This window comes from Lupinus angustifolius, chromosome LG12, assembly GCF_001865875.1.
Source record: "Lupinus angustifolius cultivar Tanjil chromosome LG12, LupAngTanjil_v1.0, whole genome shotgun sequence".
NCBI lineage: Eukaryota > Viridiplantae > Streptophyta > Magnoliopsida > Fabales > Fabaceae > Lupinus > Lupinus angustifolius.
Genome location: NC_032020.1, coordinates 16877080 through 16889538, shown reverse-complemented (window position 1 = coordinate 16889538; position 12459 = coordinate 16877080). Strand labels below are relative to the sequence as shown.

At 33.7% G+C, this 12459-nt stretch overlaps 2 protein-coding genes across 2 annotated transcripts; both read left to right on the top strand.

Moving 5' to 3' along the window:
- Positions 645-1988, top strand: LOC109361572 (macrophage migration inhibitory factor homolog). The gene is made up of 3 exons (XM_019607066.1): positions 645-828; positions 1004-1204; positions 1748-1988. Exons 1-3 carry the CDS (start codon positions 718-720, stop codon positions 1781-1783), a joined length of 348 nt encoding a protein of 115 aa, XP_019462611.1. The 5' UTR covers positions 645-717; the 3' UTR covers positions 1784-1988.
- LOC109362834 (mannosyl-oligosaccharide 1,2-alpha-mannosidase MNS1-like) lies at positions 3113-10955 on the top strand. Its single transcript, XM_019608869.1, has 14 exons — positions 3113-3542; positions 3964-4011; positions 4127-4327; positions 4852-4964; positions 5295-5360; positions 5504-5675; positions 6184-6273; positions 6481-6605; positions 7208-7273; positions 7740-7848; positions 7931-8029; positions 9559-9639; positions 9713-9883; positions 10229-10955. The coding sequence occupies exons 1-14, from the start codon at positions 3387-3389 to the stop codon at positions 10472-10474; spliced, it is 1743 nt and encodes a 580-aa protein (XP_019464414.1). The 5' UTR covers positions 3113-3386; the 3' UTR covers positions 10475-10955.

The following is a 12459-nucleotide window of genomic DNA, read 5'->3' as shown; positions in this document are numbered from 1 at the left end:
TATATATAACATACATATATATATATCTATATATATATATATAGTAATCTAATGAAAATAATAAGAGGATATTTGTGGAAAATTAGAAATGGTATGTTGAATATGTGATGAATCCAAAAATGAGATGATAGAATATATATTAATGTAATTAAAATATAGTTAACGTTGATGCATCAATATGAGCCTTCATGGTAGAATATATGAAAAATTCAAAATTGAATATTAAAAATTGAACGATAATATTGTGTCAGATTTTCTATAGAATCTAATAATCTATATGGTACCAATAAAGTAGGAAGAAGGTGTAAAAAACTTTAATCATTTTGTACTAACAAATACATTTATTCACTTTTCAAGTAAAAAATTAATTATTTTAGAGTGGTAACGGTCTCTTTTAACAAATGTATTTATAAGAATTAAATTATTGACTTTTTGGTTATCATGATAAATTTAGCATGATCTTATATCATTAAACTAATATCTTATTAATGTAATTTTTAATATGATAATATATATAGGTGGATTTGTGAAAATATGTTAATCTTATTTTTAATATTTTGTTACTATATGATTATTTGCATTTTGATTAGAAGAATAATGAGAATTTGTTTTGTGGAAGGTGGGCCATATCTTTGTAGAGATTCCACAAAGTTATCTTAAAGTATTGACTCAAAACCACTCGTGTATAACAGTGGCAAGTGTTGTAGAAACGAAACAATGCCGACCTTGAACTTGTTCACCAACGTCCCCGTCGACTCTGTCATTGCTTCTGACATTCTCAGAGATGCCACCAAAGCTGTTGCCAAAATCATCGGAAAACCCGAATCGGTTAACTCTCTCTTTTTCTCTTTTCTTACCCTCTTCTATTGTTCATGATTGACCACCACTTGTTTGATCAAATTACTCTTTAAATAGTAAACACCAACACAAACTTGTTTACGTTGGGTCTTTTAGTCAATTAGTTTTAAGTATAATTTGACATAAATTTGTATATATATTTCAGTATGTGATGATTTTGTTGAATGGGGGAGTACCAATTGCATTTAGTGGCACTGAAGAGCCAGCTGCTTATGGTGAACTTATCTCAATTGGAGGCCTTGGTCCAAGTGTCAATGGAAAACTGAGCTCTACAATTGCTGAAATTCTTCAAACTAAGCTTTACATTGATAGCTCCCGTTTCTATATCAAGTTTTATGACGTTCAGGTATACTGTTGTTGCTCATTTCTGTTATATAGCTTATAAGATTTTTTTGGAAATTGTAAACCAGTATTTGTTTCTGTCTTTATACAGTATTACCTTGTTTGAAATATTCTTATTTGATTAAAACCATTTCATGCATTCTGACTACTTTTAATCCACTGTCAGGTTCGATTCTTTGAATTTAGAGGTTTCTTATATATCCATCCAATTATGGTTCTCATAATGTGTAGATGATTTCTGATGTTGTTTAGCAATCTATAATAACATGGAAAATATGTTTGCTACCTTTATCTCATTCTATGTACCCTCTATTATCTTTATTGTTCTTCTCATAAAGAAGTGTCTGTGAAATGATTTTGTTTTTTTTAATTTTGATTTAGAATTTGCTGAAGTGTATGTATCACATTTATCATGTTGGGTTGTGTCAATAACATCAATCCATAACAACTGCCTTTCCATGAGATGAAAGTCATATAGTTATAGGTTTTGGTAATATCTGTTCATTACTCACATTCTATATCTTATTTTATTTGTTTCATGGTGCAGCGCTCATTCTTTGGGTTCAATGGCACAACCTTTTGATGGGACTTCCATCCTAGTCATGGACTTATGGATATTCAGGAGAACAAAAATCTGTCTAATTCATCTTTCTGTGGATTATTAGTTTATTACATATTTTATGCATGATGTAGTTAAAGAATACAAGTGAGATATATCAAAATGGAAAACGTGTCATCCATCTTATGTCCCTTATTTTCCTATTTTCAAGATTTATGCCTTCAATTTATTGCTTCTGGATAGGGAAAGAGATATATTTTTGAAGCAAGTAAACCCCCGAAAATTATAAACTGAAAATGAACTGAACTTCTGCATACATTTATTATTGCCAACTATTTCCAATAAAATAGTACAGTACTCACACAATATTTGAGTGATTTCTAAAAATTCAAGATTTGTACCTCATAGTCTCATACATTCTTTCACTTCATGCAGTAACTGTTCCATACATATTCGTTTCTATCACCATCATCTACGACCTGTAACTTCATGAACTTTCTAAACCTGAATGTCGGTTTGCTGCCTTTAAATGGAGTTGACTTTAGTACATTAGAAGGGTTGCTTGGTGGCGTTTTGGAATGCTTGTAACTTGTTATATAGATGTTATCAGCTATAAGCATGTCATGAACATTTTTGTTTTGCAAAAGATTGCTTATAGATGGAACATGATAGTGGAGTTTTCTAAGCATATTTTTTGGAGGCTTGACATTTGTTATATGTATTAAAAGAGATAAAACCCATTATTTTATTCACTTACAAAATCAAAGTTTCATTTATAGTATTGTGAGAGATAAAAAACTTCAAATTGTGTACCCTATCAAATTAGTGATTGCTACATAAATTTTCTCATTGAATCGTTGGAGGATGTGATATCTTTATAGTTTAGTATGTGGAGTATCCACATTCCACAAGTCAAAAAGGCAAAACAATTAGTGAGGAATCTATATTGAAGGCTTCGGAAGGGTTAAGAGGGTACAATCTTGATATTATCCTTGTAAGGATTAAAAGTATAATTGCAAAATCTGACATTTGTGGACAAAATGTAGCTCTTGAAGATTGAGAATGAATTATGATAAAATCTTGATGCACAATTTTATATCCCTACATTTTTATAGTCTGATATATTGATTGTGTGAATGTATTCCTTTATCATGTTATCAAAATCAATCTTTGTTAAATATATCCATCCTTTTCTTTCATCCCTAATCATCTTAACCATTAAATAACATTTTTCCTTTTCATTTTTTTAAAACTACCAAATCTAATTCACACCAATAATTGCATTGAAATAACAATATTAGGACTTAGGACCGTTTAGTTTATTTTATTTTCTATTTTAATCTTAAGCAAAATGAATTTCCTGAAAGGGCCAAACTCAACCTTAATTCCCCCAAATACAGTCTCGGGTTTTGTTTGGGTCCCATAAGAAGAACCACCCGTTTTGAATGATATCGCTCCTCCCAATAACATGGAACACAGAAACAGAGCAATTTCCTCCGACATTTATTCCTCAAACAATTTCTCCCTTTTTGCACCATCAATTATTTCATTCTCATTATTGCTTATTAATATTCACTATCTCATTGTTTTGTTGTTTAATTGAAGAAATCTTTGATTCAGTGTAAGAATGGGGAAAAAGTCTTATTCATCTTCATCAACATGGCGTTATATTCAACCTCGCTATTACATAAAGAGACCTAAACGACTCGCGTTACTCTTTCTCTTTTGCATCTCTCTTACTTGGCTTTACTACGATCGCCAATCGCTTAATCGGGACCATCAGGTACTATCTCTTCACTCTATTCTTATTTTGAATTCAATTTCTTCCTTTTCTTTATTATTTTTGTCTCACCATTTGAATTTTGCTTATGTAATCTAGCCATAGTGCCAATCAAAATATTAAATATATGTTAAAATAACAATTTAAAAAGACAACAAAGAAAAGGACGACCAGTATACAAGACTCTGGTACAGTAGAAATAGTACATGTATACAGCCTTACCTCCCGTGTTTCCGAAACATGATTTCCATGTCACAAGACAGACAACCAGAAGCTACCCTCATTTAAAAAGACAACAAAGCTGTTGTTAAAATTATTTGGAAGTTATGCTTCATATTTTGATTAATTGTTCCCTATAGGCACATGCTCTTGCAAGAATTGCTCGTGTTGTCTAAAGCTAGTTTCTCTTTTTTTCCCTATGCAGGAGGATATTTTGAAATTAAAAGATGAGGTTGCCCGCTTGCAAAATATAGTAAGATATACATATTATGATTATTATCCAAAGGGTTGCTGATTGTACATTTTTGTTAACTTTTTTGGCCTTTTAGTGGCATTGTTGGCTTAGTTTGAACTATTTGGATTTGCAGCTGCTAGAAATGAAGACCAATATGAACGGCTCATCAGAGACAGAGAGTATCCAAAATGGTGAAAAATTCAGTGAATTCACCAAGAGCGTTTCTGTTGAGGATGATGCTATTAGCATACAACGAAGGGAGAAAGTAAAAGATGCTATGCTTCATGCATGGACGTCTTATGAAAAGTATGCTTGGGGCATGGATGAACTTAAGGTTTTCCATAATAGTTATTTATTTATTTAGACTGTACTTCATGTGATAGGTTTTGTGTTTATTGCTTGTTTTGCTGCTCCCCACCTTTTGAATTTAAATGCTTGAGCTACCTTATGTTTTACTAGAGTAGTTAGTAATTCATTGTTATGGAAAAAAATGATCAACTAGCCTCGCATTGCACTTCCTAAACTGTATTTTGCCGATATACGTTCATATCATTTGCATAGTTTCCCTTTTATCTGGCAATACGCTTAGAACATAAAGCCCATAAGCATGATTAGGGAGTAAAATTTATTCTCTTTCACATTTCTTGTTCACTCAGCTTTTGATTCTTTAGGGATTTATGAAATTTTACATTACAAGGCACAATCATATATTCATATTTATTTATGCTATTTCCCAGAGTTTGGAATGATTTTCCTTCAGGAAGTATTTCGTATCTGTCCTTCACATATTGGTTCTTCCATTTCCTCCTTGACAAAACCTGAATTATGCAACTAATTAGTTTGCTATTCCTCTCACAGCCTGAAACAAGGATCGGTGTTGACAGTTTTGGCGGTCTAGGGGCAACTTTAGTTGATTCACTTGACACACTATATATAATGGGTCTTGATTCCCAGTTCAAAAGAGCCAGAGAGTGAGTTGAACTTTATTTTTAATACAGTTGGTTATGCAGCCTGCTTATCTATGTGCTTCCAAATATTTGTGTATCTGTTTTCCTGTGAGTATTATTCTTGATTTCTTTTTACATTCTTTTAACTTCTCTGTGATGGGTTGAATTGGAAAAGTAAAAATGGAGAAAGGATTTCTTCTATATTCTGTGTCCTGGTCTCTGGGGGATATCTCATAACCACTCATTTGTGTGAGTATGGGTTTTTGAATGTTGATGTTCTGTTGTTTCATTTTTCTAGTTTCTCTATTTGAGGGGTTGTTACATTCAAAGCATCTAATATAATGAATAATGCAGGTGGATTGCAAAATCATTGTATTTTAACAAGGACATCGAAGTTAGTGTGTTCGAGACAACCATAAGGTTGAATTAGAAGGTTCAATCTTATTTTTATTGGAATGCTTTCTCCCTGCCTGATAGTTGTTGTTACTTGTCTGATTGCGGCAGATTTTGACTTTTAGTCCTTTTTTTTCTTTCTTATCTGTCTATTATTTTGGTTTATACAGAGTTCTGGGTGGTCTTCTTAGTGCTTATGATCTCTCTGGTGACAAATTATTTCTTGAAAAGGCTAGAGATATTGCAGATAAGCTGTTGCCTGCTTGGAAAACACCTTCAGGAATCCCCTTTAATAGAATTAACTTGGCAAATGGAAAGGCAAATAATCCCAGGTGGCAACGGGTATGGTCTTACTATGCACTTCATCTACCCTGTCCTTCTTCCTATCTGAATTTCTTGATAATGTTAGTGTGTCACTTATATTGATTATGAAGGGGTTTGCATAGTGTATGAAAGTCAGTTACATGCCTCTCATGAGTAAATGAGTGTTAGATTTATCTAGAACAAGAATGTGATTTTTTTATAGAAAATAACTTTTCTCAGATGCTATTGTAATTTCATGACCTTCTGTGGACACTGTTGTCAAGAGTTTCTCAGGCTCCTCATAGAGGTTAAAAGGGTTCAAAAGGTGATACAGAATAGTATTCTTGTTATCGTTACATCAGCTATTTCTGTTGGGTTTGCGGTGTCTCTTTTGGCAATACAATGTTATGTCCATTATTTTCTATGTTTTCTTGCAACTGGTTATCTAGTTTTATTTGATTGAAAAAAAATATTTGAACCTTATTTGGAATTATTTGCATATGTTTATCAGCAGTAGTAGTCTTAATTAATTGTTCTATGTTGCTAGGGAAACAGTATTCTTGCGGATTCTGGTTCAGAGCAACTTGAATTTATTGTTCTCTCTCAAAGGACAAAAGACCCGAAGTACCAACAGAAGGTTAGCAATTGCTGCCTTTTATGTGTTTCCAGAATAAGACTGTTGCTGTCAATAATTTTCAATTTTGTTTCTTACTTGAGGTGAACTAGTTCCACATACTCTTGTTTTTCACATCCCCAATCATGCTGATCTTCAGCGTCATGATTTTATGCGAGAGTAGAAGATTCTTTATGTCAGTATTGAGGTATTTGCCTTCCGGTATTTCAGGTGGAGAAGGTCATCAAAGAGCTTCGTAAAAATTTTCCTAAGGATGGGTTGCTTCCTATATATATTAATCCACTAACTGGAACTGTGTCAACTGGAACAGTTACATTTGGTGCTATGGGTGATAGGTAATTATTAATGACACTAATAGTATCTTATAACTTCAGCATTTCATGATATTAACTTCAATGAATATTTTGTTGAACTCTTTGATGAGCCTTATAGAATTTAGATAATGCAGATGAGTTGTTGACCCTTTATGAGGAACGGAACAGCTTGATGACAAATCTAATAGAACAGAGAAATTCAGTAATCTGAATCATTTGCCCACATTGACGTGTTATGGTTACTGGGAATATGTAATAAATTGGAGTTATGAATGTTTATGGATTCAGAGGGTGCATTATGATTTTTAATATGTTACTGTGCAATACAATACTGGTCACTGATTACCAGAGAAGTTTCCATGCATGCATATTGCGTAATGCCGTAATCTTTACATATTTTAGAGGAAGATCATTGGTGAACAATAGCAGAGTTGATTATTCAGCTGAACTATATGTTTTTTTTCTGTTGATTGGTAGTAACAGACTAACAGTGTGACACATGACAACATGTTAAAAGCAAATGCCATCTGGCATGTTTAACCTTCAATAGGTTGTAGACTGTTTGACATTTTCCAAATTCCTTTTCCACATACTTAAAAAGGCTGCCCACTTACGTCTTGCAGTTTCTATGAGTATCTACTCAAGGTCTGGATACAAGGGAACAAAACTGAAGCAGTAAAATTTTACAGGTGATGAACTTGGAACACTATTTTTCTTTTGAAAAATCAAGTTTTCGTTGTCTTAGAATGGATAGAAATTATTGATCTTGTCATGTGTAACAAGGCATGCACTTAACTCTACCTCACTCATGCACCATGTACATATTTTGCTGCCATAAGGACTGCTACAGATCCTGTTCCCAAAATTGTGCATTTTTTATTATTTCTATATTTAATAGAAGTTAATTTTGTTATTCTTGGAGCTCTCCAAATTTCCAAAGTGTATATTCTACAAAACACCTGACTTGTGACAAACATGCCATCACTAAATTATATTCTCTTTGGCATGTTTTTCCTGTTTGATTTGATATGCTACAACCATCTGGCCAGCTTTCTTTTCTTTGCTCTTTTTCGTTAATATGAAAGTTCGAACTTGGAAGTAGGCCTGCACCTGGGCCCTTGTATATTTAAATGTGCAAGCAAATGGTGTATTCAGGGAAATGTGGGAGACATCAATGAAAGGTCTTGAAAGCTTGGTTAGAAAGTCAACACCATCTTCTTTTACGTACATATCTGAGAAGCTTGGAAATGAACTCTATCATAAGGTGCTATTTCAAACGGAAGTTTATACAACCTTAACTGAGTATGTTATGAAAAAAATCTCTGATCTCCTTGTCTTTGTTTTAGATGGATGAATTAGCTTGTTTTGTTCCTGGGATGCTGGCATTGGGATCTTCTGGCTATAGTCCTGGAGAAGCTGGCAAGTTTATGTCTCTTGCAGAGGAGGTAATACTTTAGAAGTATTATGTTAGAATCATCACTAAATTTGACATAAAAACTTTGGGCGGCTCAAACTATTGAAGCTGTGATAGCTTCATTGGGGGGGGTAAGAAATATGCATAATGCATGAATAAAGTAAGCTCTTCGAAGAGAAATTGGCTTCTTAAAGGCCTAGTCACTTGCTTGAATTTTACCCGGTGATGTTGCGTTTTTGGTCAAGAAACGTTATACAAAAACATCATCTCTCCTAAAAGCTTAAGTTATCGGTGGAGGAATGATTTTATATTTCTAAAACCAACAATTTCTGAATCAATCACCATATACATTAGTTTTAATATTTTTTTATTTGGTTGTTGCTGTTGTTGACTGAAGGATTATCCACTAAACAGACTGAAACTTAAGTTCTTGACATATGTAACGTCAAAAGTGCTTTTGTTTTGAGACATCATGTTCATGTCCTGTTTATTACTTTAATAGTTGATATCATTATTTAATCTGTGTTGGCCCCATAACCCGAAGGTCCCAGATTGGGACTTGGCTCTAATTCGGATTTGATAGATACTAGTATTAGCAATGTAAAACACCAGGAAATCCAAGAAGGATCCAAGCTTCAATCACAGTGATAGAAAATTGAAAAATGTAGAGACAAGAGTAACAATAGAAGGATAATGAAGAAAATTCAGAGAAGGAAATGTGTTACAATTAGGAAATCTCTAACTAGACTTACAAATTTCCCCTTCTGTACTCATTTTTAATACTAGGCTTAGGCCTAATCTTATCAGCCACCCCAAAATCTCCCATAGTGTATGCCCTCCAGCCTCCCACCCCTCTATTTATTCTCTCCACTAATTTGCCTGTTCATTGGCCGTAACCCCCTTAGGTAAAAGCTAAATGCCGCCTTCTTTACTCTCTCCCCTCCTCATTGTTCCCCCTCTTACCCTTGTTTAGTTGTGTCTATCATGACATTTTCAGCCTCTAGTTTTCCTTAATTATTTTTTATTAAAAAAACAGGTTGTTATTTATCCGCTCTCTTATTGTTTCTGCTAAATCTGTTTTGCTTTTATTTATGTTCATATCTATGCCAACTTCCAAATGGATATTTGAACATTATTTTATGGTGAATAAAGCCCTGGTAATATAAATGTCAAGAAATATTTGTTTGTTTGTTAACATTCCTCCATTATTTATAAATATCAGAAGCGTATAATTGCAAGTCAATGATTTCTAATTAAATCCAAATATTCAGATAGTTTTGGAAAGGCAGTGTCACACTTCTTGCCTTTTTTCCTTGGAGTTGTAATCATCATCCAGGATAGACTAAAGAATTAGGTTGATTACTGTAACTTTTTTCTCTATCTGGCCTAATCTCATAGCAGCAAAACTTTTAGATTTAATTGAATATTAGGTAATTAATTTTATCCAGAAAAGAAAGGTTTTTAATGGTAAGTGCTAGTTTGTGCCAGCACATTATTTGTTTCACTGGAAATTTTTTATTTCCCAACTTGTACTGAATTCCATTGCATCCTGTTATGTAGCTTGCATGGACTTGTTACAATTTCTACCAGTCAACACCAACTAAATTGGCAGGGGAGAACTATTTCTTCCGTAAGGGAGAGGTTTGAATCTTTTATTCTCGAGTTCTTTAGAAGTCTCATGAGATGTTTGTGTGCTAAGGTAAGAAAATTGTAGGATATGACTGTTGGCACCTCGTGGAATATCCAAAGGCCTGAAACAATTGAGTCGCTCTTCTACCTCTGGCGTTTAACCGGAAACAGGACATACCAAGAATGGGGTTGGGATATTTTCCAAGCGTTTGAAAACAACTCTCGGACTGAGACAGGATATGTTGGGCTCAAAGATGTAAGAACTCCTCGAACCACCTTCAATGTTTTCTCCAAAATGATTTGTCCTCTTAGCCATGGAAAAGGTGCATTCATTCATGAAGTATTCATGTTTTCTTTGTGTGCTAAAATGTTCTAAAATCTCCATTAGAGGAAATCCCTGCAGAAACTGGTGGTATGAGATGATGATAAGTAATGTATGTTCAATCAAGAACTGATTGGATTTGTAGATTCCTTTTTCTTTAGTTCTCTGTCTTTATGAGGAATATTTTCTCATGCATTTTAAAGAGGATGATTATACAATGAAGAATTTGCCTGTTTCTAACATGTGCAGAACATAACTTAACTATGGCTAAATACTCAGGTGACTACTGGTGACAAAGATAATATGATGCAGAGCTTCTTCCTTGCGGAAACACTTAAGTACCTCTATCTCTTGTTTTCACCTCCATCAATCATCTCTCTTGATGAATGGGTGTTCAACACAGAAGCCCACCCTTTAAGAATTGTGACTAGAAATGATCCTCGTGATGAATTGAGTGTTGACCACGAAGAGAAATTTCCACGCCATTTGTATGGTAGAAAAGAAGGTAGATTGGATCACAAGTAATTTAAGGGTTGTTGCTTTAAGCTTATGGTAAGTAAACACTGAAGATTTCTGAGTTCCCTACTCTCAAATTAGATCCTGGGCTTCAACTTGGTGCCGTGTGACAGCATTTGTTGTCGTCTTTGCATGAGAGGGACCCCATTTTTATTAATGGTCCAATGAGGGACAACTTGTCCTGCTTTATCAACATACAGTTTGGCTGTCTATCACCTTTAATCTGAAGTTACATGTTAATGTGGTAAAGAATATTTGGAAGGTTTACTTCTTTGTATAGTAGTAGGATAAAATTGGTGTAAATGCCTATGTAGAATAGAAACTACTCTACTTACATTTTTTAATCGTTTTTTGGGTACAGTTGTAAATCCTTGTGTCTCAGTTGACTGACCATTTAGAGGAATGTGGTGCAACTATAGATTTAGTTTTTCAGTTTTGAAATGTTCAGCTTTATGACTATTCAAATTCAATGTCAAGGGTGGTTGAGTTCTAATTTGTGTTAAAACTTGGGGCTTTAAGCAGCACTGCCTAAGAAAATTATAGTGCCAGTTCTGCTGACTCTTTAATTTTGGCTGTGCTTCAAGTAAATATGGTCCTTGATTCTAGTTTTTGTGGTTATGTTTTAGTCTCCTGATAGTGTGAGTGGTGGCTTCTTGGTTGATTTGCTATTTATACCAAGAACAGTCATGCAAGTCTGATATTATCTATTCACCCCAACAAGTTCTAATAAGCTTTGTGTGGCTGTTATAAAAGAGATGAACACAGGGAAATTATTGTACTATAATAATATTGTTGTTTGTTGTTACAGCTGATGAATTCTATCATATATGTGTTTTCTCCTAGTAAAACACATGTCACAAATTGTCTAGGGGTTTAAAGTGTATATTGTAGTTTTTAAATCTAAATTCTTTTTATCAGACCTATAACCTATATAGGCCAACCCGTTAATTTTTTACCACCCAAAGAAATCACTTAGAATCTATGTGGATAATGATGTCTGAAATGCTTGAACTGCTAACTTGCTTATGTACATATGAAAAAAAGACAATTTGGACTCACCAGGTTCCAACAATCACAGTAACTATCTTTACTGAAATTTTATTTTGAGATAATCAGTCACAAATCATATTGATTAAATCTATGCCTGCAAGAATATTCGTTTTAAAAAATATGGACATGGCACTGTGTTGGACCTGTTTGTAAGCAGTAATAAGTTACCATACTCCAAATCTAACTTTAGAATTTGCCACTATTCCCACTGTCCAAGAGTGAGAATAAAAAATGAAAGATGAGATTAAGAAGCTCAAGCAAAGAGACATTCCTACCAAAAAAGCTAAACACATGCATACCCCACCAACTCAGTTGTTATGATTACACAGAGTGGAGTTGAGTCTTTTTAAAGGGAAAAAAAAGGTTTAAGAATTAACTATGTTAAAAGAAAAAGGGTCATTCATTCCCTTGCTGCTTAGAATTTCCATGCAAGTTTAAAGGTATAGAGCATGATATTAAGCATATTTAACTCTACACTCAAGAATGTGGATTATAAAGATGATGATAGGAGCAAAAAGTATGAAAGTATAATCTTGTACTATCTCTTGAAAGCAGTGATGGTGTTTGCACTGGCCAAGAGAATCCATGGTATGGTAGGGGAGAACTTGAAAAGGAGAGCCATGAGATATAAAGAAAGAGAAAGAGAAAAGAAGGGTTGTGTTGTGTCAGCTTGATATGACATGCGTTTTCTCCATACTTCAAAGGATTTGTTTGTTTGTTGTCACAGACATTAGGAAAATTTTAATGGAGAATAGACATTGGCATCAATTCCCTTTGGTGTTTTTCCATGCTACCTCAAGTTAGACTTTATGCTCTTAATTCTTTGCTCTCTGTATTCTCAACTAAATGACTAATTTGTGTTACACAACATGACTATACATGCATTCTTTGGGTATAAACAATCAAATTTTTATCGGGTTAATATCTTCTTCCGTACTGTAAAA

Excerpts from the sequence above, each read along its gene's own strand:
- LOC109361572 (XM_019607066.1), top strand. The coding sequence starts at position 718 with ATGCCGACCTTGAACTTGTTCACCAACGTCCCCGTCGACTCTGTCATT. Across the intron at positions 829-1,003 it reads TCATCGGAAAACCCGAATCG|TATGTGATGATTTTGTTGAA; the intron begins GTTAACTCTCTC and ends TATATATTTCAG. Across the intron at positions 1,205-1,747 it reads TCAAGTTTTATGACGTTCAG|CGCTCATTCTTTGGGTTCAA; the intron begins GTATACTGTTGT and ends TTCATGGTGCAG.
- LOC109362834 (XM_019608869.1), top strand. The coding sequence starts at position 3,387 with ATGGGGAAAAAGTCTTATTCATCTTCATCAACATGGCGTTATATTCAA. Across the intron at positions 4,012-4,126 it reads TTGCCCGCTTGCAAAATATA|CTGCTAGAAATGAAGACCAA; the intron begins GTAAGATATACA and ends TTGGATTTGCAG. Across the intron at positions 4,965-5,294 it reads CAGTTCAAAAGAGCCAGAGA|GTGGATTGCAAAATCATTGT; the intron begins GTGAGTTGAACT and ends TGAATAATGCAG.